The sequence below is a fragment of the Globicephala melas genome, chromosome 9 (genome assembly GCF_963455315.2).
Source record: "Globicephala melas chromosome 9, mGloMel1.2, whole genome shotgun sequence".
Lineage (NCBI taxonomy): Eukaryota > Metazoa > Chordata > Mammalia > Artiodactyla > Delphinidae > Globicephala > Globicephala melas.
Window position 1 is genome coordinate 95699999 of NC_083322.1, and position 24581 is coordinate 95724579.

Genomic DNA, 24581 nt, shown 5'->3' on the forward strand with positions numbered 1-24581 from the left:
TTGTGCCCTTTTTACAAGGAGCGATACTGTCAGTATTATCCCATTTTAAGGAGGAGAGAAACTGAGGCTTGGAGAGAGACTCTGAGGCCACGGGCAGCTCCTAAAATGTTCGCTTTCTGACCTAGGGCTTGTGGACCTATTTCCAGTGTTCTGTTTGCCTGTTAATTTCATTTTCAGGATATTCTGAACAGAAAGCTAGCGCTTTTATGCAACCAAAATTCTCCATCCTTCTACAGTTTCTGCTTAGAAAGACTTCCCCCACGAAGGTTATAAGCACAGATTTCTATGTTTTCTTTTACGACTTTGATGGCTTCTCTTTCAACATCTACATCTTCGATCCATCGGAGTCAATTTAGATGAAGGTGGGAGGAATGCTGAGCATACTTTTTTCCAGTAGAGCCTGTTTGGAACCGGACAACCCTGCCTGATTGTCACATGACACTGCCACACGCAGCCCTTGTCCTCATCCCAGTCTGCGGGCTGCAGAATTACTCAGGCACTGGAAGCCCGCCTCCCGCCCCTCAGCCCATCAGCCCCCCTGCGGCTGCAGTGACCCCCCAGTCTCCCGGGGGCTGGGTCCTGCGGTGAGTGGAAGGAATTCCGGTGAACTCTGCTCACTCAGCAGTCCAAGCCTGGGGAGCTGGGCGGGGGCACCAGACTATGGAAAATCACATGTGGTTTTCAAGTTGTTGGAAACCAAGAAAATCATTCTGCCAGTTGTGCGGACAGCTAGACACTGTCTGGGAGACCCCAGGTCCCATGGCTCTGGGAACCACCCTCCTGGTGAGCCCGGGCAGACTTACCCCCGGTGTTGTCCAAACTGTAGACAAGAGGGCGTTTCCAGGGCCCTCCCCTGAGAGGGAGGGGCAGAGGGACCGGATGGGCCTGGGTCCTTCTCGCTTGGTCCCTCGAGGCCAACTCAGGACTCCAGGAGACTGGGAGGGCTGGTGCCTGATCCCAGGGCCTGCTGTCCGGAGGCCCGGCTTCCAGAGCCTTCCAGTTACAACTCCGACCCCCACCTCACCGCACACACTCATTTTAGCCAGCTGGGCCGGGTCTGAGCTGCTGCCTTGGAGGCCGCGGGAGCCTTGGAGGAGCTCTGCCGCTACTGCTCCCAGCCCCAGTGTTCCGCGGCCGCAGTTAGAAGTGGGACACACTGGTCCTTTTGGCAGGTGAGTTTCCCACCTCTGCCCAGGCTGAGGCACCAGGGTGGCTCCTGGGATACTCGGGCCTCAGCAGGAGGGGCTGGTAGCCCCGCGGCCTGGTGGGCCAATGCCGGATGCTGTGTAAACCGGATGGAAAAGAGCATGCGGTCTGGCCTCATAGACACGCCATCACTGACATGCTGTGACCTGGACACATCACTTCTCCCTGGGCCCAAGTTTCCTTACTTGAAAACGGGGCAAGATGGCACATATACTCTACAAGCATTAAAAGCACCATCACTGCCCAGCCCACTGTCCACGTGCTGGGACCTGAGATGCAGGCGACTGACTTGAGGAGTCTGAGCCTGGGAGACAGGGTCTCCCTCGCCGGGATCCCCCTTCCCTTTCTCCCACAGGGCAGGACTCCACTTCCCGGGGTTCGATGCCCTCCCCTGTGCCCTCTGTTCCGGAGGTCCAACCACTCACATCCTGTTCCCTCTGGCCTGAACATCTTCAGAGGAAGGATACCTCCATGATTGCTGGGTCTCTGGGCCACGCTCAGGGCTGGACCTTGTTGAAAGCTCCGTGGAGACCTGCCCAGTGAACAAATGAGCCACAGTCAGGGACACACACCCACAGACACGTGCTTAGATCGCTGGGGACCCAGAGTGAGGGGGGCTGATGCTGGGGCGGGATAGGGGCGGGCTGGGGGCTAGGAAGTGGAGGGTGATGAGATCATGGACTCTCAGGCTACAGTGACATGGGATGAGGCAGTCTCCTGCCGACATGGCTGGTAGTCCTAGAAGGACGGCCTGGGGGCATCTTTTCAGACACTCAGGAAGCTGAGGTGTGGTGCCCCTGGGTGCAGAGACTCTGCTGAAACCTTTAGAATGGATGAGTTCCCTGAGAGTCCCAGAGCATGGCTCTTCCCATTAGGGAAGAGAGGCCACCCACGGTTCGGGGCACCCTCCTCCGGGGACCCCCTCATTCCCTGGACGCGGAGAGTGAGTGCTCGGATGGGGCCACTCCATCATCTCTCCATCTCGTGCGGAGGTGTGGTCACTAGGTTTGTAGTGACCTCAGGGTTCCCACCCTGAGGTCTGGTGGGAGAGGGGAACGGATCAAGGTCGCCTGGGGCCCACGCAGGGATGAGACTGACCCTCATGCCTCCCAAGGCTCCAGCCAGAGTTGCCTCGAGATCCAAACTGTCTGATCTGCAAAGACAAGAGGCTAACGTTGCTTGACCAGGCCTGTCTGAATGGGAGACCCTTCCTAACAGGGGCGGGGCACTGCTAGTGGTCATGGAGCCATTCCCCCCCACCCCAACTTACAGCCTGAGAAAACCGAGTTATTCCAGGTCATAGTTTTAAGTGTGGCTTCTAGGATGGGCAGAAGGAAGCAGGAGAGCCCCTCCCCCTGCTGCTCCAGGTCCATCCTGGGTTCTTCTTTTCATGCAGGAAGCTGTCGCATCGGAAAGCATTAACAAGGCAAAGCCTGACCTACAGCCAAGCTTCGATTTCTCATCCCTGGGGGACTGACCCCACCATAGTGGGAAGAGGGTGGGTTCCATTTCCGTTCCACCTGCTCACCCCCTTCCCAACGTGGGAGCTTCTGGCTCCCCGCCCACCCCCGCCCCGCTGAGGGCATTACTGACCGGGGCAAAGCCCCCATGTGACAGCTTTGCCTACATGTCCACATTCCCCCACCGCCATCGCCCCCCGCACCCCGCCCTTCGCTGCAGTCCGCAGGGCCTCTGCACTGCACCATTCCTCCCAGATGGGTCTCTGCAGACCTCTGCAATGCCCCTGCTGCTGACCCCAAGCACGGGCACCTCGGCCCCCAGCCAGGTGTCTCTCCTGGGGACCTCCCACCCTGGCAGGCAGCCCTCCTGGCATATGGTTCTTTCTCAATGGCCCTCAGAGGTAAGCTCTTGGCCCGTGAGCTAAACCGGACCGACCCCAGCCTGGGCAGAAGTGAGAGTGCAGGCCCCGCCCCCTCCTCTCCCCACCCTTGCATCTGTGGGCTCCACCAGCCTGACCCTCACAAGGCTGCAGGAAAACTCCACACACACACACATACACCCAGCCCATGTCAGGCTCCCCCAAGAACTCTGCTCCCCAACTCTGGAAGCAGCAAGGGAAGATCCACCAGGGTGAGATGTCGCCTTGTCTCTGCCTGTAAGCCTAGTCCTGCTGCAGCCCCTAGGGTAGGCCTCGCTCCGTAGGAGGGAAAGGCCCAGCCTTCTCGTAGGTAGCTGGAGGTGAGGGGACCCAGGACGTCCAGCAGACTCCCAGGCTAGCTCAGGAGAGCCCTTGGACGTGGGTACAGACACCCCACCCGCTGGCAGGGGGCCTGGATCCCAGAAGGGTGAAAGGCAGCCACGGGAGGCCGCAAGCTTCCCACCTCTTGGCCTGCCTCTTCCCGGCCTGGGCTGTTGCCCTTGGGGAGTTTGGTTTAGATGACAGGTCCTGATGGGCCTAGGTCTGCGGGATTTCCTGAGTGCAGGTCTTAAAGCTAAGTGGAGTCCCAGCCCTGCCCACCGAGGGAAGCACTGCCCCCCTCCACCTGCCCAGACTCTTGGGTGGGAGGGGGCAGGGGGGCCCCCAACTTGCTGTCCACCCCACCCCAGAGCCCAGCTCCCCACAGGCCTCTGTTCATGTTTCTGTTGGTGACTCACTGTGACTGAGGAGAAGCCTCTGTCTATTTCTTTCTAATTTTCTGAGGGCTTCTATTTTCCCTGGCAGAGGATGTTGAGCCCAAATCTGATCCACGTGTGAGCCAGCTGAACTCGGGAGCTGTTCCCAGGGAAGTGACGTTCGACAGCCGCCACCACCCCCCACCCCAAGCCTTGGGCCTCCCTATTTGACACACTCAACTGGGGGCAACAGAACAAATTCCAAGACAAAAGTTTCGAGAGCGATGATTCAGAGGCTCGCAGAGGACATTTATGGGTAAGAGCTTTCTTCATCCTACTGCTGCCAGGACCAGCCTGGGTACACACGGCAGGGTGAGGACAGCACAGGGACAAGGAGGCCCAAATGGGGGGGTGGGGGGGCGTCCTCCGAGAGCCCAGGTGGGTCTTGGTCTCCTAAGGGAACTGACAAGAACTGGAAGCTGCTGGGTCGCGAGTGCTGAAACTGCGCTCGGCACAGCACGTGCAAAGTCCCTGTTTGGTCAGCAGCAGTGAGGCCACAGAGAGCGGTGAGGTTACTTGCTGTGATCAGATGGCCAGGAGGGCGGAGCTGGGATTTGCCTGTAGGGACCAGCTCTTGACATAGTCCCACTGCCTTTCTAAGTACAAACCAGTGAGCAGCGAATGAAGGGCCTTGAAAGAAAGTGGTGAGAGAAGGGAGAGCCCCCTGGGTCCTGCCCCCAGTCCCGGGCTGAGCCAGCAGCTCGCACGACGCTCCCTGGCTGCTGCCTGTTCATCATCTCAGGCTCTCCTGGGTTTTCCCAACTGGGCCAAACCCTCAGACAACGTTGGCTCAGGGCTGACTGCTGCTAAACTTGGCCCATGGGCTCCAGATGTGCTTTTTCTTGCTTCCTCATCCCATCAAGGAGGAACGTTCTGGGAGCTCTGGCCTTAGGTGTCATGCCCATTTGGGGCCAGCCAACATCTGCCCCTGGGGAGAGACTTACGGAAACACCAGGTACACATGGCATAACTCCCTAAGCCAACACCCATGGCAGACATTACTAATCGATCCTGGGATTCTCTGACTACCCAATCTACATGCCGCTGCTGCGTCTGGTCCATATGGTAGCTGGAGCTATGGTAAACACAGTTTTAAAAAACTGGGTTCTGGTAAGAGGAAGGAGAGGAACGTCTGTTTGTCCTGGTTGGGATCTCAGCTGTTCGGAAAGCAGTGTATTCCTAGAGGTGAAGAAATGTTCTTTGCGGGGAAATAGTAAAAGAAACCGTAGGGGAGGGGAACCGACCGTAAACATCTGTGGCTCCTATTCGGGTGGTGAGTGAACTGTTCCTGTGGTAGGTCCCAGCACCCAGGTTCGTTGGGTTGAAGGTACCCATCCTCTCTTGCCAGCTGGCCCATGTCCTCAGGGGTAGTGTCTGATCTCCTATGCCTTTGTGGCCCCTACATCTTCCACGCGGGGCTGGGCTCACACGCACCGCCCCTAAAATGTTCCCTTGATCTGACCTGGCTTCACCTGAGGCTGTACCATCTGCTAGAAGGGGGCCACATAAGCCAGCTGGCTGCCTCCCACCTCCGTGCCGGGCTCTTCATCTGGGATCCCTCCCTCTGTTGCTGGGAGTGCAGGGGAGGGCAAGAACCCCCTGAGCTTGTATGGAAATTGCTGTGTGAGTGCTGAGTCCCTCCACACCCCTGACAGCCCATGCCTATGAATGACACACACAGTTTATTACAACTTGAAAGGCATCTCGTCCGTCCCTCCCTGCTCCATCTCTGACCCTCCCTCCAAACTTGACCTAGTATGTCAGTCCCTTGGGAGGGGAGGGGCAATCTTACATGGGGGCTCCTACCCCCAGCAGAGAAGTTAGCCTGCCTTGAGGGCGGTTTTGCACCTGTCCCCCTCACTAGAGGGTGAATTCCCAAAGTGTGGTCCTTCCCAGGGGGACCAGCACAGGGCCCGGCTCTCACGGACCTGGGAGGTTAGCTGGATGTCTGAATGAAGGCTGGTGACAGCTGGCAGAGCTGCCAGGCCAAGGCTCCAGAGGGAGGAAGGGATAGGTGGGGACACTGCTGCGGGTCCCGAGATGGGGAGGGTCCTCGAGGCCTGAGTTCGTGGCTTGGCTCTGCCATCAGTGGTCCCGCTCACCTCCAGCCGGTTCTGGGGCATCTCGCCTCCAGTTCCCATCCGGCCTGGGGGCGGTGTCGCAGACGGCGCGGGGCAGGGGCGTCGGAGCGCTCCGATCCGCACCCTCCGGACCTCGCGTCCCCTCCGACGCTCCCTCCCTGCGGCCTTTCTTCCAAGGCGCGGGCCCCGGCCCGGGACACAGCCCGCAGTTCCCACTCCGGGAAGTGCCAAGCGCGCGCGGCGCCGGGACTGCTCGGCTCCCCCCGCAGCCCCTCCGTCCACGCCCGGCTCCTCCTCCCCTTCCTCCTCCTTCCCCGGGGGTGGGGGGAGCCGGCTCCGGAAGCCCCAGCACCCCCGCCCCGGCCGCCTCTGGCGCTTTGGAGAAGGCGGTCCGCGCGGGAGGGCGCCACGCGGGACCTGAGCTCCCAGCCGCCGCCACCGCCTCGGAACCCCCAGACCATCCCTGAGCCCACACCGACCCCTAAGCCACTGCCCGTCCCGGAGCCCCCCGCGCCCCACCCCGGAGCCCCCCCCCACGCCCCTCCCCGGAGCCCCCGCCCGCCCCTCCCCGGAGGACCCCCCCCCCGCCCCCCGTGCGGGCCGCGACCATGGCGGTCCTGCGCGGGGCGCCCCTGCTCGGCTGCCTCCTGGCGCTGCTGGCACTGTGCCCCGGGGGGCGCCCGCAGACTGTGCTGACCGACGACGAGATCGAGGAGTTCCTCGAGGGCTTCCTGTCGGAGCTGGAGTCCGAGCCCCGGGAGGACGACGTGGAGGCCCCACCACCCCCTGAACCCACCCTTCCCGTCCGCAAAGCCCAGACAGGGGGCAAGCCGGGGGCGCGTCCGGGGGTGGCCGAAGAGGGTAAGAGCACCGGGTAGGGGTGGCCCTCGGTGTGATGGGGGGCCTCGGGGAGACCTGCACCTCAGGCTTGAATGGCGGGCCTCGGTGGTGTCTGGCCGAGGTCCAGTCTGCCCAGCGTGAGGAATGGCTCTGTAAGGCACAAGAGAGCCCAGATATCTGGCGGGACATTGTGCCAGGCAGAGGTCAGTGCTGGCTTGGAGCCCTTTGGGTTTGGAGATGCATCCAGCAGGTCCACTGCCCAGTGGAACTGGGTCCTCCCAATCCATCATGCACAGCCCCAAACCCCCAGAGGGACTAGACATGAACTAACTGGGGACTTTGCTGCCCCCTGCCCAGGTCAGTTTGAACGGGAACGGCCCTGCCGTCCTAATGGGGCCACTCAGTGTGATTGTGGCACACGCTGGCCGTGCCCACACCACTGCCAGAGTCCCAGCCTGGGACACCAGCCTTTTACCTGTGCTGCCTGGCCTCCTACTCCAGGAGCACAGAGCCGGGGGAGGGCCTTGCAGAAGACCCTGGTCTCCACAAGGCTCCCAGAGGCACTGGGCAGTAGTCCTGGGTTATTGTGAAAATTAAACGAGGTGATGCATCGCCAAAGCATGTAGCCTAGTGCCTCTTATATAATCAGCTGTCAATAAATCTTTGCTGTTTACTGTGACCTTCCGGAGGGTGGGCAGGGGTCTTGCTGATCTCTCTCCCAGGAGACTCCAGGGCACCGTCCATCATTCCTGAGGTCAGCAGCTCCTCCCCTTCATCCCGCTCTAGATCTTTCCTGGCTCCTCCCTGGGACCCATCGCAGCCTCCCCCGCCATTCCGGTCGAGATTGCTGTCCCGGCCTCTTGCACGCTGCTGTGGCAGCTCTGTTTCTCCTGACTGTCTGCGTTTTGTAGATTTTCCAGTATTTCGGTCATGTGGCCCCCACTCCTCCATTACATTTTCAACAGCATTTGCTCAGGGGCCTGGAGGATTCCTATAGGCAGCCCTAGGCCCTGCCCCTGCTTCCTCCCTCCCCCAGACTCCGAGATGGGCGAGCAGCTGCAGTGCCCACCTATCCTATCTGTCCTCTGTGTGGCCTCAGGACCCCCTATGGTTATGGCTTCCAACCCACCCCAGACTCCTTACCCCTGGATAGGGGATAGCCCATGAGTGTCGCTCTTCTTTGAAGCTTTTCTAGCTTCAGAGAGGCCCCGGGCCCATGCCCTTTACTTTGTGTGGCAGTTGGCAGGGAGGAGACTGCCTCCCCCTTTAGACTGGGCAGTCTCCCCAGGCCTGGATGGCTTAGTCACCTCTCTGCCCCTTCTGTGCCCAGCACAGAATAGTGGGCCCTGACTGGCCAAGGGGCCGTACGGTGAAAGAGGGGATTGTGAGGTGCTCCTCTGGAGGTTTTGGGAGATGGGAGGACGAGGGCCTACCCCCGGGAAGCTGAGCTACCCAGGCCAAGGTGTGGTGGTGACAGAAAGCCAGTCCCAGCTCTGCCATGACTGCAAGTGGCCTCACCTCTCAGTTTCCCCCATCTGGGAAATGCAGGGATAACAGCAGCCCCTCTGCCCAGGTTGTAGGCACCCTGCCGGGGGTGGGGGGCACATGGGGCACAGAGGGGGTTCTTCACTGATCTTACCTGAGTCTGCATCTTGAACAGCACCTCCAGGAAAAGCCAAAGACAAAGGGAAGAAAGGAAAGAAGGACAAAGGCCCCAAGGCGACCAAGCAGCCCCCGGAGGTGCCCTCCAGGCCTCCCAAGAAGCCCAAGGAGAAGCCACCCAAGGCCACCAAGAAGCCCAAGGAGAAACCACCCAAGGCCACCAAGAAGCCCAAGGAAAAGCCACCCAAGGCCACCAAGAAGCCCAAGGAGAAGCCACCCAAGGCCAACAAGAGGCCTCTGGCTGGGAAGAAGGCCCCCATCCCAACCCCCTCCGAAAGCCCGAAGTGGCCACTGCCCCCAGTCGCCAGCCCCGGCCTCGAGGAGCTGCCCCAGGAGGGAGGTGTGTGCTGGCTCTTCTGAGACTGTGGGGCTCTGACCTGCTGGGCTGCAGGGGGAGGGGGCTGAGGGCGGGTCCCTGAGGCCCTGCCTCTCGCAGACCCTCAGAGCCCCCAGTCCGGGTGGGCGCTGCGGCCTCACTGTTGTCCCTCCCTCGGTGCCGCTCCTCCCCTGGGGAGGAAGTGCTTGGCAGCCTCGTGGTGGGGGCTTGCTCTCCACCGTCCTGGGATCCGTCCCCTGGGCCCCATCCAGAGCCACCTGCCCACAGCGTCACTGGGCTCTGAGCCTGGAGGGTGCCCGCCTGCGGGGGCAGCTTTGCGGCAGGTCCTCCCAGACAGCAGGGCCTGGGCTCCCCAGAAAGCCGTCCAGCTCTCTGGCCCCCCAGAAATGCCAGCAGGGTGCTTAGGGCTAGAGCAGCCCGGGCCTCCCGGGAGTGAGCTGTTCAGGGCGTGTCGGCAGGGCCCGGGTCTCGTGGAGGCTCACGGTGCAGCCAGTGGTCAGGGCAGGCCTCCCGTCCACCTGCTCCTGGGCTTTGTGTTGCAGACGGGCCCCTCCCAGATCCCTGGCAGGGCCCAGCAGGAGAGACCGACGTGGAGCGCCAGCCTGGTGAGTGGGCGCCGGCCACCTGGCCTCAGGGCACCAACCGCCCTGGCTTGCTGGGTCCCCGGGGTGGGCCGGGGTGGCGGCGTCGGGGAGTGCCTTCGATGAGGCGGCCACAAGCGCTCTCTCTCAGAGCCGGAGGAGGAGACAGAGCAGCCCACGCTGGACTACAACGACCAGATAGAGCGGGAGGACTACGAAGACTGTGAGTAGGACCCTGCCCCCCCACCCAGGCCCCGCCGGCCCCGCCTCCCCGCCTGGATCCCACCCCCGGCCCCCGGAGGCCCCACCCTCCCTGGCCTTGGCCCCAGCTCCGAGCGCCCCCCTCTCCCCCAGTTGAGTACATCCGGCGCCAGAAGCAGCCCAGGCCGCCCCCCAGCAGGAGAAGGCCGGAAAGGCTCTGGCCCGAGCGCCCTGAGGAGAAGGCTGAGCCTCCCGGGCCGGGGTTCGAGGCCCCGGAGGAGAGGATAGGTAGGATGCGGGCAGACTTGGGGGGCGGGGTGCCAGGCGAGGGGGCTCCGGCTCAACCCTGCCTCCCACCTCCACAGAGCCGCCTCTGAAGCCGCTGCCACCCAACTATGGGGACGGCTACGTGATCCCCAACTACGACGACAGTGAGTGCCTAGGGCCCCTGCCCTCTGCATCCCAAGGTCGGCCTGCCTGTGCCTCCAGCTTGGTGGGAGTTACCTGGCCACCCTCTCCGGCCTGGCCGCCCTCCCCTGATCTCCTCCCTCAGGCTGGGTCTTCCTGGCTCCCAACTTCGCTCTTCCCCCCATCGCCCTGAGCCCCAGTGGGCTTCACTCTCGGGCCCTCCGAGCTCCGGTCCTGGCCACCTCGCCCCTCGTCCCTCGGGACTCCCATGCCGCCTTCCGCTCCCTCCTGCTCCCGGCCCCTTTGGACCCCATTCCCCTCCTCCTGGCCTCGGTCCCCATCAACCCCTTGGCCCCAGCTCAGCCCTCCAGACCCCCCTTCCTGCCACAGGTGCCAGTCGTCCTTCGGGGCATGTCCGATGTCCGTGCCCCACTCCCTGCCCAGCCTTTCCCCACCTTTCTCCGGGCCACGCCCTGCGGGGGCGCCAGGCTGGTGACTTCCTCGGGGTCTCGCTCACCCCACCTGTGCCCAAGCAGCCTCCCCCTCCAGGAGGACCCTCCCTCCTCGTCTCAGCCCATCTGGACTCTTTAAGGCCCACCCTGATCTCACCTCCTCACCTTGTGCACCGCGTGCCCAGTCCGGCCCACTGGGCTCCTGTGAACCTAGGAGCCCCGGCTCGTGGTGGGCCATCTCATCAGGGCTCTCCCTCCCCACAGTGGACTATTACTTCCGGCCTCCCAGGCCCCAGAAGCCTGACCCTGGCCTGGAAACAGATGAAGAGAAGGAGGGCCTGAGTGAGTGGACCCAGGCTGCCCCCAGCCCCCCGTGCAGGCCTGACCCCCACCCCACCTGCCCCCTGAAGCCCCCCTTAGCCTGGGGCTAAGCCGACAGGCCCCTCCCTGCTTCCACCCTTCAGAGAAACCCAAAAAGGAGGGCGGCAGGCCCAAGGAGGAGGACACGCATGACAAATGGACTGTGGAGAAGGGCAAGGACCACAAAGGTGTGTCTCTGGGGGCTGGGGGCTGGGCCCACACAACCTGGGTCCCCATGAGAGGTCCGCCAGACCCCCGGCTGCTCTGGGACCCTCAGCACCACCTCCTCCCTTTGTTGTCCCCAGGGCCCCGGAAGGGTGAGCTGGAGGAGTGGGCTCCAGCAGAGCAACTCAGTGAGTGAGGCGCTGGGGGGCTCGGGGGGAGCGGGATAGGTGCGGGGGGCTGGGGGGGGCTGTGAGGGCTGCAGCATAGCTACGAGCGCCGGGGCTGCCATGGGCATGTATGGAGGCTGTAGGGCGGGTGTGACGGCGCTGGGGCCGTGCCATGGCCGCAGGGTGACGGCGATGGGGCACGTGACCCACCTAAGGCCACACATTGGTCCCAAACCCGGATTTCCTGTTGGCACTCCAGGCCTCCAGAGCCCCTTCCTGCTCTTAAAGTCCTGCAACGCGAAAGGGAGAGGCCCTGGAGTGTCTCTGTCCTGGGCCTGACCCCAGGGGACAGAGCTCAGGGCACAAGGCAGGTGCGCAGATGGCCCCGACGCAGACAATGCCTGGGACCGGCCAGGCCCTGGGGTGGCTGTCCCTGTGATTTCATGTGAGCCCCATGGTCCCCTGGAGCCTGGTGTCATCAGCCCATTCTCCAGAGGGGGAAGCTGAGACTCAGGGTGGGGAAGCACAGGCTGGAGCACAGCTGCCCTCACTGGCGCCCCCTGATGTGAGGGGAAGTGGGTGCTGGGCTCCTCCCTTCTGGGTTCGGTGGAGGGAGGGACGGAGCCAGGGGGCCACCAGCCTGGGGTGCCGTGTCCCCAGAGTGCCCCCCCATCGGGATGGAGTCGCACCGCATCGAGGACAACCAGATCCGGTCCTCCTCCATGCTGCGCCACGGCCTAGGGGCACAGCGTGGCCGGCTCAACATGCAGGTGGGTGTCGGGATGGGCCCATCTCCCAGCTGGGTAGGGGTTCCCTGCCTGCTCAGCCCGCCTGCTGTCCCCGACAGGCCGGCGACACTGAGGACGACTACTACGACGGGGCGTGGTGTGCCGAGGACGACTCTCAGACCCAGTGGATCGAGGTGGACACCAGAAGGACCACCAAGTTCACGGGCGTCATCACCCAGGGCCGCGACTCCAGCATCCAGTAAGTCCACCAGGCTCACAGCCACTTGGTGGGGGCAGGTGGCTCCAGGCACAGCTCTGAGTCCCGTTCAGAACTTTCCAGTGGGCCTTCCAGGGCCCTCCCCTGCCCCACCTCACCGCCACTCCTCGGTTATGGCCGGTCGGTTCCCTGGGTCCAGATAAGCAAACCAGTCGCCCACGGCCACGCAGCGGCCATGGCAGCCTCTCCCAACATCCGGGCCAACACCACACACCTGCTAGCTCTTAGGTTCTTGGGCCCAGAAGAGGGGGCTCAGGCCGCCTGAGGGCCTGGACCTGGGGCGGGGAGAGAAGCCTTACCCTGACCACCATCCGCTCCCCAGTGACGACTTCGTGACCTCCTTCTTCGTGGGCTTCAGCAATGACAGCCAGACATGGGTGATGTACACCAACGGCTACGAGGAAATGGTGGGCACCTGAACCCTCGGCTCTATACGCCCCTCGTCTGAACCGCAGGTGGGCTCTCAGCTGGGGTAGGGGGCTGCTCTGAGGCCTGCCTCTTCCCAGACCTTCCGTGGGAACGTGGACAAGGACACACCTGTGCTCAGCGAGCTCCCGGAGCCGGTGGTGGCCCGTTTCATCCGCATCTACCCACTCACCTGGAACGGCAGCCTATGCATGCGCCTGGAGGTGCTGGGGTGCCCCATGTCCCGTGAGTGCAGGGGGCTGGCAGGGGCATGGATGGGAAGCTGGGGCAACCCGCGGTGGGCTGGCAGGTGGCCAGCTCAAGGCCCTGCCTGCCCACCCTCTGCAGCTGTCCACAGCTACTATGCACAGAACGAGGTGTTGACCACCGACGACCTGGACTTCCGGCACCACAGCTATAAGGACATGCGCCAGGTTGGGGTGCTTGTCCTGAGGCCACGGACTGGGCTCAGGGCTAACAGGGGAGCCTCCCCATAGAGCAGACCCAGGCCGTGGGAGAGATGTGGTCACTGCAGGTGGGCTGGGGGTGGCGGGAGTAGGTGGGCTGCGTAACTCTGTGTCTTCTCTGGCACCCAGTTGATGAAGGTGGTGAACGAGCAGTGCCCCACTATCACCCGCACATACAGCCTAGGGAAGAGCTCGCGTGGGCTCAAGATCTACGCCATGGAGATCTCGGACAACCCCGGGGATCACGAGTTGGGTGAGGGCCCCGACAGCCCCCTGGAGGCCTGGCCCTCCCCACGCCCAACAGATTATAGAGGCAAGGCCCTGGCACTGTAGCTGGGTCTGCGCCGTTGATGTTTCCAGCTCACCACCTCCCACCTATCTTTGGAGCCCCTTGCTGGGCCCTACAGTCCTCAGCCACCCTCACCCCTCTGGGGATGAGGCCGGTTTGGGTCCTTCCTCAGATCCCCTGGGCCTCAGGCCTCAGGAGGCTGCTTGGTTGCTGAGGCTCCTGCCCTTACAGGGGAGCCTGAGTTCCGCTACACAGCTGGTATCCATGGCAACGAGGTGCTAGGCCGAGAGCTGCTGCTGCTACTAATGCAGTACCTGTGCCGCGAGTACCGAGACGGAAACCCGCGCGTGCGCAGCCTGGTGCAGGACACGCGCATCCACCTCGTGCCCTCGCTGAATCCTGACGGCTACGAGGTGGCAGCGCAGACGGTGGGTAGAGGGAAGGGGGTAAGGCAGGGCCAGGGTGGGGCAGGGCTGTGGGTGGGCTGCTGATGCTTACCCCCACCTGCTCCCCCAGGGCTCAGAGTTTGGGAACTGGGCGCTGGGACTGTGGACCGAGGAGGGCTTTGACATCTATGAGGACTTCCCGGATCTCAACTCAGTGCTCTGGGGAGCTGAGGAGAGGAAATGGGTTCCCTACCGGGTCCCCAACAATAACCTGCCCATCCCTGAACACTACCTGTCTCCAGATGCCACGGTGAGGCCCAGCAGGGCCTGTGGGAGCAGCCTGGACCCTGGGGTCCTGGAGCTCCGGACTTGGGGGTGGGCTGTGGGTTACCCAGCCCGGGTGCTGAGACTGCAGGGCCTTGGAGGGACTGAGGGGGCATGAGTACCAGTATGGGGTCTACATGGAGGGTGATGGAGGCTGTAGCCCACACCTCACATACTGGCCACCCTAGGTGTCCACGGAGGTCCGGGCTATCATTGCCTGGATGGAGAAGAACCCCTTCGTGCTGGGAGCGAACCTGAACGGCGGCGAGCGGCTCGTGTCCTACCCCTATGACATGGCCCGCACGCCCAGCCAGGAGCAGCTGCTGGCCGCGGCCATGGCAGCTGCCCGGGGAGAGGACGAAGAAGAAGCATCTGAGGCCCAAGAGACCCCAGACCACGCCATCTTCCGCTGGCTTTCCATCTCCTTCGCCTCTACCCACCTCACCATGACCGAGCCCTACCGGGGAGGGTGCCAAGCGCAGGACTACACTGGCGGCATGGGCATCGTCAACGGGGCCAAGTGGAAACCCCGCTCTGGGAGTGAGTCAGCCTGGGAGGGTCTGCGGTGGGGCATCTGGTGTGGGCAGGGGTGACTGCGGCTCTGTGTCTGCCCTGCCCAGCTATCAACGACTTCAGTTACCTGCACACCAACTGCCTGGAACTCTCCATCTACCTGGGCTGCGACAAGTTCCCTCACGAGAGTGAGCTGCCCCGAGAGTGGGAGAACAACAAGGAAGCTCTGCTCACCTTCATGGAGCAGGTGTGCGGGCTGCCGGGGAGGGCGTGCAGGTGGAGGAGTGGGGCAGCATTTGGGGAGAGGGTGGTGAAGGGCGAGGGGACCTCGTGCATGGGACAGGGCAGCAACAGACCCAGTGGGCCCTCCATGTGGACACCCGCCCTGCCTCCCCTGCAGGTTCACCGCGGCATCAAGGGGGTTGTGACGGACGAGCAGGGCATCCCTATCGCCAACGCCACCATCTCCGTGAGCGGCATTAACCACGGAGTGAAGACAGGTACACAAGTGCATACCTCTACGCCGCTCTGCCTCCCGAGGTGGGGGGCACCAAATCTGTACGTGCCGTTGGCAAGGCAAGCCTGGCCTGCCTAGCACGTCCCTGCTCCTCTGGAGCCCCCCAGAGGGAGGGCTAGGGGGATCTCGGACAGGAGGACTGGGGCCTGGGAGGGGGTACTCCTAGGCAGCCGAACCCGTCCTCCCTCTGCAGCAAGTGGCGGCGATTACTGGCGCATCCTGAACCCGGGGGAGTACCGCGTGACGGCCCACGCAGAGGGCTACACCCCGAGCTCCAAGACCTGCAACGTGGATTACGACATCGGGGCCACCCAGTGCAACTTCATCTTGGCTCGCTCCAACTGGAAGCGCATCCGGGAGATCATGGCCATGAACGGGAACCGGCCCATCCCGCACATCGACCCGTCGCGCCCCATGACCCCCCAGCAGCGGCGCATGCAACGCCGCCGCCTGCAGTACCGGCTGCGCATGCGCGAACAGATGCGGCTCCGGCGCCTGAACGCCACCGCCAGCCCGGCCACCATCCCCACGTCGCCCCCCACCCCCCCGACACTGCTCCCCACCCCCTCCCTTGCCCCCTCCCCCGCCCCAAGTTCTACCCTGGGTCCCTGGCACTTTCCACCCGAGACCACAGCTGGCTGGGAGGAGTCAGAGACCGAGACCTACACGGAGGTGGTGACGGAGTTTGGGACAGAGCTGGCGCCCGAGGAGGGTGAGGAGGAGGAGAGAAAGATGGTCACGGGCCAGGAGATCCCCTTCACCACAGTTGAGACCTACACAGTGAACTTCGGGGACTTCTGAGAACAGGTCTGCCAACGCGCGAGCTTGCACCAGTAGTCACACTGCCCTGGCCCGCTCAGCGGCCATCAGCAAACGGAAAGACCCCCGGTGTGGGCCCTGCCAGGAGGGGGCATGAAGTGATGGAGACCTAGGAGCCAGGGTCTGTGTCAGGCGTCTGCTCCACCGGCCGCTCTGCTGCAGGGCCGGGCTGGGGCAGCTTGAGCGAGCCCGGGTGCGGGGGGGTGGTGGGGGCAGACTTCTCCACCATCTGCTCCGGCCACACCAATAAACCAAGCTCACGGCAGATGTGTCACTGACCGCTTGCCATCCTGACCAGCTGGGAGAGGGGAGGAGGAGGGAGGCTCCCTCCACAGGAGTGCCCTGGCCCGCCACCAGGTCTGCCCAGCTCAACACCAGTAAACACTCAGGCTTTATTTACAAAGGCAAAGCTGCCGTGGTGCTGACGCCACAGGGAAGGAATAGCGGGGGCCTCTCCAGACAAGGCCGCCTTTGTGAGTCAGGGGCCCAGATCCAGGCCTCCCAGGTCCTCCTCCTCCGCCCCAAAGCCTGAGAAGCTGATGGGCTGGCATGCCAGGCTGCGCAGGTTCACCAGACAGGCGGTCTGTGTGGTGCTAAAGTCCGGAACAGCCACCAGCAACACTGTCTGGTCCTCGGGGCCTGCAAAGAAGCCACGTGGGGGCGCGCCTTAGGTTCTGGGTGAGGCCCGTCTCAAAGGGAAGTCACCAGAAGTGAACAGGAGCCCCCCCATCAGCACCATGGGAGCGTGGACCACAGAAGCTCCTTGAGACCAGAAACGAAAAGGGCCAAGGACCCCATAAAGGTCCAAGGCTAAAGCCACACTGACCAGAATGAGCTCTGGTGGGGACAATTTCAGTCCCTGCAGAGCCTGGGCTGTCCACCCATGGGCGCCTGGACACTCCAACACAGGCTTTCTCTGTGAGCCTTGGCCCCAGCTGAGAGCGTGTCACCCGCGTCAGCCCAGGCCTGGGACCCCCCAGAAGACAAAACTTACCTCGGATGATTTTGGAGCCAAAGCTGAGGGTGTTGCCACAAAAATAGACGTGAGGGCACTCCAGAAAGATGAACGGGTCGGTGTTGTAGAAAGGGTAACAACCTGGAGAAGGAGGACCCACAGCTGAGAGTGGGGCTTCTCAGCCGCAGCGCGGAGACACCTACACATCTCGGGTAGGGCTGTCCCGTGTCGGATGCGGAGTGCCATCTCACACACGTGACCCTGTGGCAGCTGCCACAACAAAAACATCTCCACACACTGCTGCGTGGCCCCAGAGGCAGGGCAGTATGCTCTACCGCTGCCGCCTTCGCCCTTCTGGGTGGGCACCGGGCCAGGGTGCAGTGCCCTGACCGGCCCTAGCTCCCACTGTGCTCCCAGCCCTAAGCAGGGCCTTGGCCACGAACAGACGTAAGATTCCACAGTAGCTCCCAAGACAAACCAAGCTTTGGGGCTTTTCCTTAGACAGGTCACGGCTAGGCTGGTGGGTGCAAATCCAGGCTGGGAACCCTCCGAGCATGACAGGAGCCCCTTTGGCCTTCCCCGGCACTTTGCTCCACACCACGTGTCTGAGTCCCAGTACCTAGGGTGTCAGGGGCTGTAGGGCTGACGTGACGGACTTGCAGGGTCCACTCCAGGATCTCCAAGTGGTCCTCCATGCTGCTGTACCGGAAGATGTCACTCACGTTCTGTCCCGACGTCCCCAGGAATCTGCAAGGCAGGGCTCGGCTGACCCCACCCTGGGGGGGCCACCGTCTGCACTCCTCCCACGGCTGCCGGCCCAGAGCTCACCTGGCACCCTCACAGGGAGTCCCGAGCCCGACTCCAGGTGGGCCCTCCACAGCCCTGGGCCCAACCCTCCCCTCCTGGTGCCACCGAGGCAGAAGGCCAGGGGTCAGCCTGGAGTGGGGCTACCTGACTCCGTCGATGGTGGCCTGGTAGGGGTTGGTGACCAGCTGGAGCGTGGAGTAGGCAGTGGCCAGTGGGAACATGCAGGGGTGCAGGGGCTGCTGGGGGAGCGTGTAGTTTGTTGGGTCAAATTCGCCTGGCATCACGTCCACGGGCACGGAAGCCTGGAGGGCACAGGGGCAGGGGAGCTCGCAGGGCCCAGCTCCCTCCATACGCACCCCACTGGAGTCCACCTTCCCCAGCCCACCTTCCAGTGCCCAACTGCAGTGCCAGAGACCCCGATCCCGAGCAGTGGCCTGCCCCCAGCTCACTCACGCTCAGCTGCAGGAGGATCTCGTCCAGCATCTTGACAGCCTCCACGCTGGCTGCCTGGGTTTTCTTGGTTAAGTACTTGGCCTGGGGGGAGAAGCCCATACACAGGCGATCAGCCCCCAAGTGAGGCTTACATCAAAGCCATACCCAGAGCCCCCGCCAGGAGGGCTGAGAGCAGAGCAAAGCCCCACCCACAGGGGGACAGTAAGACTGCCGGGCCTCCGGCCCCCGCCACCGCCCTCAGAAAGCAGGGCCTGAGGACAGGAGATTCCTGGGTCACCAGGCCTGCGAGACCCCGTGCCCGACGCTCCGCGGGGAAGGAGGGCTTGAACGCAGGCAGGTGGGTGCCGTACCTTATTGATGGAGTCTCTGCTCTGGGTGTTGTGGCTCAGGAGGTTCCCAGCGAGGATGACCCGGGAGACGTGGGCGGCGCTGCACTGCTCCCCTTCATCCCCAAGCTGCCCCGTCACCACGTCCACCAGCAGCTGGGTGCCCAGCAGGCTCTCGCCCCCGCCTCCACCCAGGCCCAGGCCGGACACCAGCAGCACAAACCTGCCGGAAGAAGTCGGGGTCTTCGTGGGTGCTGGGAGGGCTGCGTGGAGCTCCTGGTGGGGCTCTGTCACCATCACAGGGGAGCAGGGGCCAGCGAATGTGACTCCCCCGGACCACTGACCGGACCCGGGCCCCTGCTCCTCACCTGGCCGTGTCGAGGGGGCGTGTGGGCTTCTGGGGAGCAAGCCCTGCAAAGCAGTGGTCCTCCACCAGGAACTTCCCATCGTCTCCTGCAGAGCCCAGCACAGCCAGGACCGTCCCTGGGGAGCAGCAGGGTCAGGCCCAGGAGGGGGGGCCCAAGGGGCTACCACCCCCTTCCAGGCACCCAGATGACAAAACCAGCAGCTCTCCTCTGCTGGTGAGTTCTCACTGAGGACTCAGGACTGGGCATCTGCTTCCTAGAGTCAAGTGCCTCCGGGCGGAGGTGGGAAGAACTGACCCCTACCTGGGTCTCACCCACCACCTGAACCCAAACCCATGGCTGCAAGAAAAATGCAGGTGTTCGCCAGCACCCAGAGGTGCGGGCCACCCCCTCCCCCCTCCCCACCTGTGACCAGCTTTGCCACGTCGATGGCACCCGCCAGTTTGATACGCTGCAATTCATCTTCCAAGATCAGTTCATCGTCTGCGTGGATGTATTTGCTCCGAGGAGGCTGGGGGAGCAGGTTGTGCTGGAATTCAAAGATGGGAGTGGTCATGGGGCCAGAGCCCACTCTGGCTCCGGTGCCACGTCAGTGAGATGGCCCTGCAGCCCCCTCCTCCATGGGCAGAGGCCCAGCCCTGATTCCCAGGATGCAAGGCAGGTGGTCCCATCAGTGCCCCCAGGGAAGTATTCTGGGGGCAGCCCGTGGGGTCCTCACCTCTTCGCTGACCTCCCGCAGGATGGACGGCTGCAGCAGCATGGCCTTGAAGAGGGTCCCTACCACACAGCACTTCTCCCCAGGCTGCAGCTCACACAGCTTCTTAATCAGGACTCCATTGCCTGCGGCATGAGGGTCTGAGCTCAGAGACGAGCCCCCTCCACCCCCTCACGGCCACGGAGCACCGCGGCCCTGGGGCCCTGGCCTCCACGAGGAGGGAGAGAACGTCAAATGCAAGGACCCCTTAGACCTAAAGGATCGCTTGGCCCCAGGGGGACAGAGGGACTCTGAATGTGCCTGCGCTCTGTATGCCAAGCGTTCTCACAAGAGAGGCAGACATGCAGAGAAGGCGACGTGAAGATGGGGCAGAGACGGGAGGGAGGCAGCCGCGGGCCCAGCAGTGCCGGGGCAGCCACCAGAAGCTGGAAGAGGCAAGGAAGGACTGGAGGGAACGCGGCCCTGCCGACACCTGCATCTTGGAGCCCTGGCCTCCAGAACTGGGAGAGAATGGACTTCTGTTGTTTGAAGGCACTCAGTTTGCGGCTCTGTTGTTTATTACAACGGCCACGGGAAGCTAATGCAGAGTTTCTTCACTTATACCTAAATTATAACGCTGATCCTTAGAAGGAGGTATGCCAAGTCTCAACACAGCCCTGCCCTAACAATATTACAGTCTCTTTTGAGAGTTTGGATTCTTTCATCCGCCCCACAAATGCCTCGTCATCTGAAAACAGAGATACCCCAAATCCAAACTTCATATCCCCACCCGCCCCATTCTGCTCCCTGTGGAGTCACCAGAGGGCCTGGGATCCGAGAGAACAGCACACAGGAAGCGTTAGGGACGGGCAGGAAGACGGGCGTGGGAGAGGGGTGGTATGCAGGGGTCACTCGGGTGGGCAGGAGGGAGGAACCACGTCCCAGCAGGCCTGAGGGTTTGTTAGTACAGACCCCAAGCCTGGAGAAAACGCTAACAGGAGGGGATGGGATAATGTGGACTTGGGACCAGCCCGTTCCTTAGCCCGGTGACTCCAGCACGTATCCCTCCTGCCCCGGAATAACCAAGAACATCCCACAGGTCCACGCCCTGGGGAGCGAGGGGGAGTGCTTCAAAATAAGGAGGGCGCCGGCACTGGATAGAAATGCCAGACGCCACGAGAGACAACAGATGCCAAAGCCACAATGTCCACCGAGCCCTCACTCAGCCCCAGGTGGCCGTGCCAAGCCCTGCGCTTGGAATTCTTCCACCCCCGACAACACGCCAGTGGAGATATTATTACCCCACCACCTGGCTGAGGAAACTGAGGCACAGAGAGATTAAGGAACACGCCCAAGGCTACCCAGCTGAGATCCAGTGTGCATGTCTGAGCACCAGGTAGAACCACACAGCCCTGTGCTGAGGGCGGGACATCTGTCCATCCGGGCGGAGTGTGGGCGCCAGGCCAGGCGCCAGCACCGAGAGTGAACCCGAAGGCCCATCCTTGCCCTCACTGAGCTTCCGGCGCAGACGGAGAGGCAAGAGCAGGAAAGGCGGGATCTGCCGCTGGGACAAGTGCTGCGAACGGAGAAGGCCCTGCTGGCCCAGGCGGCCTCTCGAAGCACAGGATGTTTCAGCTGAGGTTGTGAAGGAAGCCTGGGGACAGAGTGTGCCGGGGACAGAGCGTGCCAGGCGCAGGGAGAGCCAAAGGTAAGAAAGGGCTTGAGGTGTTCAGGAAACTTGTGAGTGGAGAGAGGTGAATTCTGAGATGGACTGAGCTCTGGGGAGGAAGCCTGGCCACGCAGAGAAGCCACATGGGGTGTGAACGATGCTGCCTACTGTCAGTCACCCAGCCAAGGCCCCATTCATCATGGGCCCCACTCTGTGAACAGAATAAAATGGCTGCTTTCTGTCACTGGGCAGCTTTGTTAGAAGAGAAACCTGGCGGGGATATGTATATACGTGTAACTGATTCACTTTGCTGTGCAGTAGAAACTAACACAACATTGTAAAGCAACTAGACTCCAATAAAAATTAATTAAAAAAAAAAGAAGAGAAAAAAAAAAAAAAAAAGAAGAGAAACCTGGTACCACAGCAGATGCTGCTGTAAAGAATCTAAAAGATGACATTGACCTTAGGCTCGAGGAGGGTGTCCTCGAGGACTTCAAGGAAAGTGAGAGAAAGGCATTGGGAACCAGAGGAAGGAGACCCTGGCAGAGAAAAGGTGAATAACACTTTTGCCTGCAGTAAGGAAAACAGAAAACATCTCTAACATGAGGATGTAGCTAGGAGATCGGGTCAAGTGTTCTCCTGGCTGCGTATAATAAAACCGGAGTCAATCCAGCTGACCTGGTGGGATGGGACAGGCCTGGGAGCCAGTGCTCGCCAAAGCTTTCCCAGTGGTTCCAATGTGCAACCTGGGCTGAAACCCAGCAAGCCTGGTGCTGGGCGGCGGGGTGGGGGTGGGGGGCGCAATAAAAATGAATAAGACACGGTCTCACCCACAAAATTTCAGTTTAAAGACATAACACATGAAATGAAAACTACGTGGAAAGCTACCCTTTTTTTTTTCGTAATTTTTTTTTTTTTTTTGGCTGCACCACGAGGCATGTGGGATAGCAGTTCCCCAACCAGGGATCGAACCCATGACCCCTGCATTGGAAGCGAGGAGTCTGAACCACTGGACCACCAGGGAAGTCCCAGAAAGCCACTCTTATAAATAGTAACAATGAGGTGATGGGGCATCACCCAAAAGTTGAAGGTGGTGGGGGTCCTACTTCATCAAGAATAACTTAAAAGCAGGAAAGATCACCAAGGAAGAAATGGGGAAAAAAAAGAAAAAGGCCTGCACTGCCCAGGCCACTTGATTAGGAAAGACAGACGACCCCAAGGGTCTGGAGATCCGTGCCCAACAAACCCAGAAGCACTTCCCCAAACTCATTACTTACCCCAGCGCTGCTGGGCCCGGCTCACCAGGAAGGGCCTCATCTGGATGAGGCGGGTGGCATAAATGTGGGCATACTGCCGGCTAAAGTTGCGCTCCCCCAGCCGGAAGGGCTGCGAGGAGTTGGTGTAAGTCACCACGGGCACCCGGGCAAAGGTAGCGTTGCTGGCTGATGGTGGGGACAGCAGAGTGTGGGCCCTCTGGGCAGCCTGCTCAGAAAACATGTCCGTGCTTGATGTGTCCAGACCGCTGTGGCCGGGACAGGGAGGAGGTGGTCCCTGAAAGGACACAAACGCAGTCCTGCAATCCCTGCAACCTCCGCGGCAGCCGCGTCCCTAGTGTGGCTCCACCGCACCCACAGGGCCCTGAGGGTGGGGGAGACTTGTGGTGCACACCAGACTCTGGCCAGAACAGCACCTGGAACTCGACTAGGTTGGATACCAGTGTCCCCTGTAACCTGCAAAAAGGGAGATGAGGAAAGCTAGGAAATGCTTCTCCCACTGGCGCTCTCCAAACCCATCTCAAGTGTCCACTGCCTGCTCCACACCTCAACCTAGACAATGATCAAGGTCTCAAATTCCATGTCCCAAATGGAATTTCTCATCTGCCTCCATCCAGCTCCCTGGCACCTGCCCCATCTCAAGGCATGAGGCCAACCTTATTATTACACAAGCCTACCATAAAATAATTAGCCTATGATTAAAAATATAAATAAAACAAAACATAAATCAGTCACTTCTCTGCTCGAAACCCTCCAAAGGTTCCCCATTTCACGGAATAAAACCCCCAGTCCCTACAGTAGCCTATGAGATCTGCCCCACTGGTCCTGCCCTCCTGTCCCCCCACCAGGAGGCCTGCTCTTCTCCCTCAGGTCCCTCAGGTCTGCTCAAACCTCACCTTCTCCACCTGCAACCCTCCCCTGGCACTTCTGCTCCTCCAATGTTTATTGTTTTCCATGGCATTTATCTTCCAACAGACAATACATTTTAAGTTTATTGTCTGCCTCCTCTGACTAGAATAAAAGCTCCAGGAGAGCAGAGGCATCAGCACCTGAGCCCACTTTCCAGAAGCAGCCCGGAGCCCCACTGAGACGTACTGTAGGCGTCAGATCCACAGCAGGTTCCAAGATCAGTGCGTGGAGCAGCTCAGTCATTTCTTTACATGCGTACAGGGATGATAATAGTTTGCATGGAATGGGTTAAAAAAGACGTGGCACTAAAACCGATTTCTTCCTCCCGCCTTTTTAGCACAGCTATTAGGTGGCTTGAATTCTGCCCTACAGAACAGCTCTGGGCTGGGACGGTATCTGAATCAACTATCTACCCCAAAGTGTAGAGCGGCGGCAGCGCTCTGGCCGCAGTCTCGAAGGAGTCTCGCGGCCTGAATCCCCAGGCCACGGCCCCGGCCCGCAACCTGGGGCCGTCTGGGGGAGTACAGCACAGAGCCTGCTCAGACCTCCCTCGCGAGATGCCTGTTAACCCGCCCCCACGCGAGGACACCCAAAGAGCCAGCCCCCCCAAAGAGCCAGCCCCCCCCCAAGCATCCACGCGGCCTGGGGAAGCGAGACCCCACTCACCTCGCCGCACGCCGCGGCCCCGCCCACAGCCGCGCGCCATCTCCCGCCAATCCGCGCGCCTTGCCCCGCCCACAGAGGCATCTCGCCAATCACTGCGTGCTCCACCATGCTCATCATCGCGGGGACCGCCCGCCGCCGCGCACCTCCTCCCGCCACTCCGCGAGCCTCGCCCCGCCCATGCTGCATCCCGCCAATGACAGCGCGCTCCACCATGCTAATCACCACCCCCCAGGGCTCGCCCACAGCCGCGCCCGCCCCGTCCATTGACGCGCGCCCCGCCCCTGAGCTCTGCGCGTGCGCGGGATCACGCCCCCGATTCCAAGGGAAACGCGGGGCGGGGTTGCAGCTTAGGGACCAGTGTGCACTCGTGTGCGCCGTGACGCCCCGACCCGGCCCTTCCCGGAGGCCTGACCCTGAGGTCACTGCGCCTTCCCTAGAGTTGGCGCCCCTTGCGCCACCCCAGGACACCGCTGGGTCCCCGCTTCTGCGGTGGACGGTGGGAGGGCTGAGGACGATTGTTGCACCGCCTAAGGGGAGCGATTACTCTGCCGCAAGTCCGAGGACAGGGCCGGGCACTGGGTTCCAGAAGAGTGGGGGAGGACTTAGAGTTAGGGTCAGGGAAGCGGACTGGCTGGCTGAGGCCT

The 24581-nt window shown here is 61.9% G+C and overlaps 2 protein-coding genes and 2 long non-coding RNA genes across 8 annotated transcripts; 1 reads left to right on the forward strand and 3 right to left on the reverse strand.

Annotated features, from left to right (window-relative positions):
• Window positions 1–598: 598 nt before the first annotated feature.
• Window positions 599–9566, reverse strand: LOC132597803 (uncharacterized). The gene is made up of 5 exons (XR_009565159.1): window positions 8401–9566; window positions 2477–2606; window positions 2305–2359; window positions 1632–1738; window positions 599–1282 (listed from the first exon to the last, which is right to left on the reverse strand). It is a non-coding gene; the product is annotated as an uncharacterized lncRNA (long non-coding RNA).
• On the forward strand, window positions 6517–16089 carry AEBP1 (AE binding protein 1). The gene is made up of 21 exons (XM_030871200.3): window positions 6517–6782; window positions 8422–8763; window positions 9303–9365; window positions 9493–9564; window positions 9696–9830; window positions 9908–9973; window positions 10667–10744; window positions 10867–10950; window positions 11068–11115; window positions 11755–11864; window positions 11942–12081; window positions 12422–12506; window positions 12606–12750; window positions 12853–12938; window positions 13101–13224; window positions 13492–13688; window positions 13777–13956; window positions 14159–14510; window positions 14591–14730; window positions 14884–14983; window positions 15194–16089. Exons 1-21 carry the CDS (start codon window positions 6530–6532, stop codon window positions 15799–15801), a joined length of 3408 nt encoding a protein of 1135 aa, XP_030727060.1. The 5' UTR covers window positions 6517–6529; the 3' UTR covers window positions 15802–16089.
• Window positions 10309–12607, reverse strand: LOC132597804 (uncharacterized). The gene is made up of 3 exons (XR_009565160.1): window positions 12399–12607; window positions 11305–11384; window positions 10309–10713 (listed from the first exon to the last, which is right to left on the reverse strand). It is a non-coding gene; the product is annotated as an uncharacterized lncRNA (long non-coding RNA).
• A 104-nt stretch (window positions 16090–16193) lies between the features above and the next one.
• On the reverse strand, window positions 16194–24054 carry POLD2 (DNA polymerase delta 2, accessory subunit). 5 transcript variants are annotated; one of them, XM_030871205.2, is made up of 11 exons: window positions 23938–24054; window positions 22366–22639; window positions 19444–19565; window positions 19131–19254; window positions 18729–18843; window positions 18385–18583; window positions 18035–18115; window positions 17726–17883; window positions 17394–17521; window positions 16814–16915; window positions 16194–16458 (listed from the first exon to the last, which is right to left on the reverse strand). In XM_030871205.2, the coding sequence occupies exons 1-11, from the start codon at window positions 24052–24054 to the stop codon at window positions 16298–16300; spliced, it is 1581 nt and encodes a 526-aa protein (XP_030727065.2). In that variant the 3' UTR covers window positions 16194–16297. The 5 variants fall into 5 exon arrangements, with proteins under 5 accessions (XP_030727065.2, XP_060160846.1, XP_030727061.2 ...); XM_060304863.1 differs by having other exon boundaries at window positions 22366–22818; window positions 23938–23962; XM_030871201.3 differs by lacking the exon at window positions 23938–24054 and adding an exon at window positions 23458–23823.
• Between the last annotated feature and the right edge of the window lie 527 nt (window positions 24055–24581).

Excerpts from the sequence above, each read along its gene's own strand:
- AEBP1 (XM_030871200.3), top strand. The coding sequence starts at position 6,530 with ATGGCGGTCCTGCGCGGGGCGCCCCTGCTCGGCTGCCTCCTGGCGCTG. Across the intron at positions 13,225-13,491 it reads CCCCGGGGATCACGAGTTGG|GGGAGCCTGAGTTCCGCTAC; the intron begins GTGAGGGCCCCG and ends CTGCCCTTACAG. Across the intron at positions 14,731-14,883 it reads TGCTCACCTTCATGGAGCAG|GTTCACCGCGGCATCAAGGG; the intron begins GTGTGCGGGCTG and ends CCTCCCCTGCAG.
- POLD2 (XM_030871205.2), bottom strand. The coding sequence starts at position 24,054 with ATGATGAGCATGGTGGAGCACGCAGTGATTGGCGAGATGCCTCTGTGG. Across the intron at positions 19,566-22,365 it reads CCGGGCCCAGCAGCGCTGGG|GCAATGGAGTCCTGATTAAG; the intron begins GTAAGTAATGAG and ends CTCATGCCGCAG. Across the intron at positions 18,844-19,130 it reads CGTGGCAAAGCTGGTCACAG|GGACGGTCCTGGCTGTGCTG; the intron begins GTGGGGAGGGGG and ends GCTGCTCCCCAG.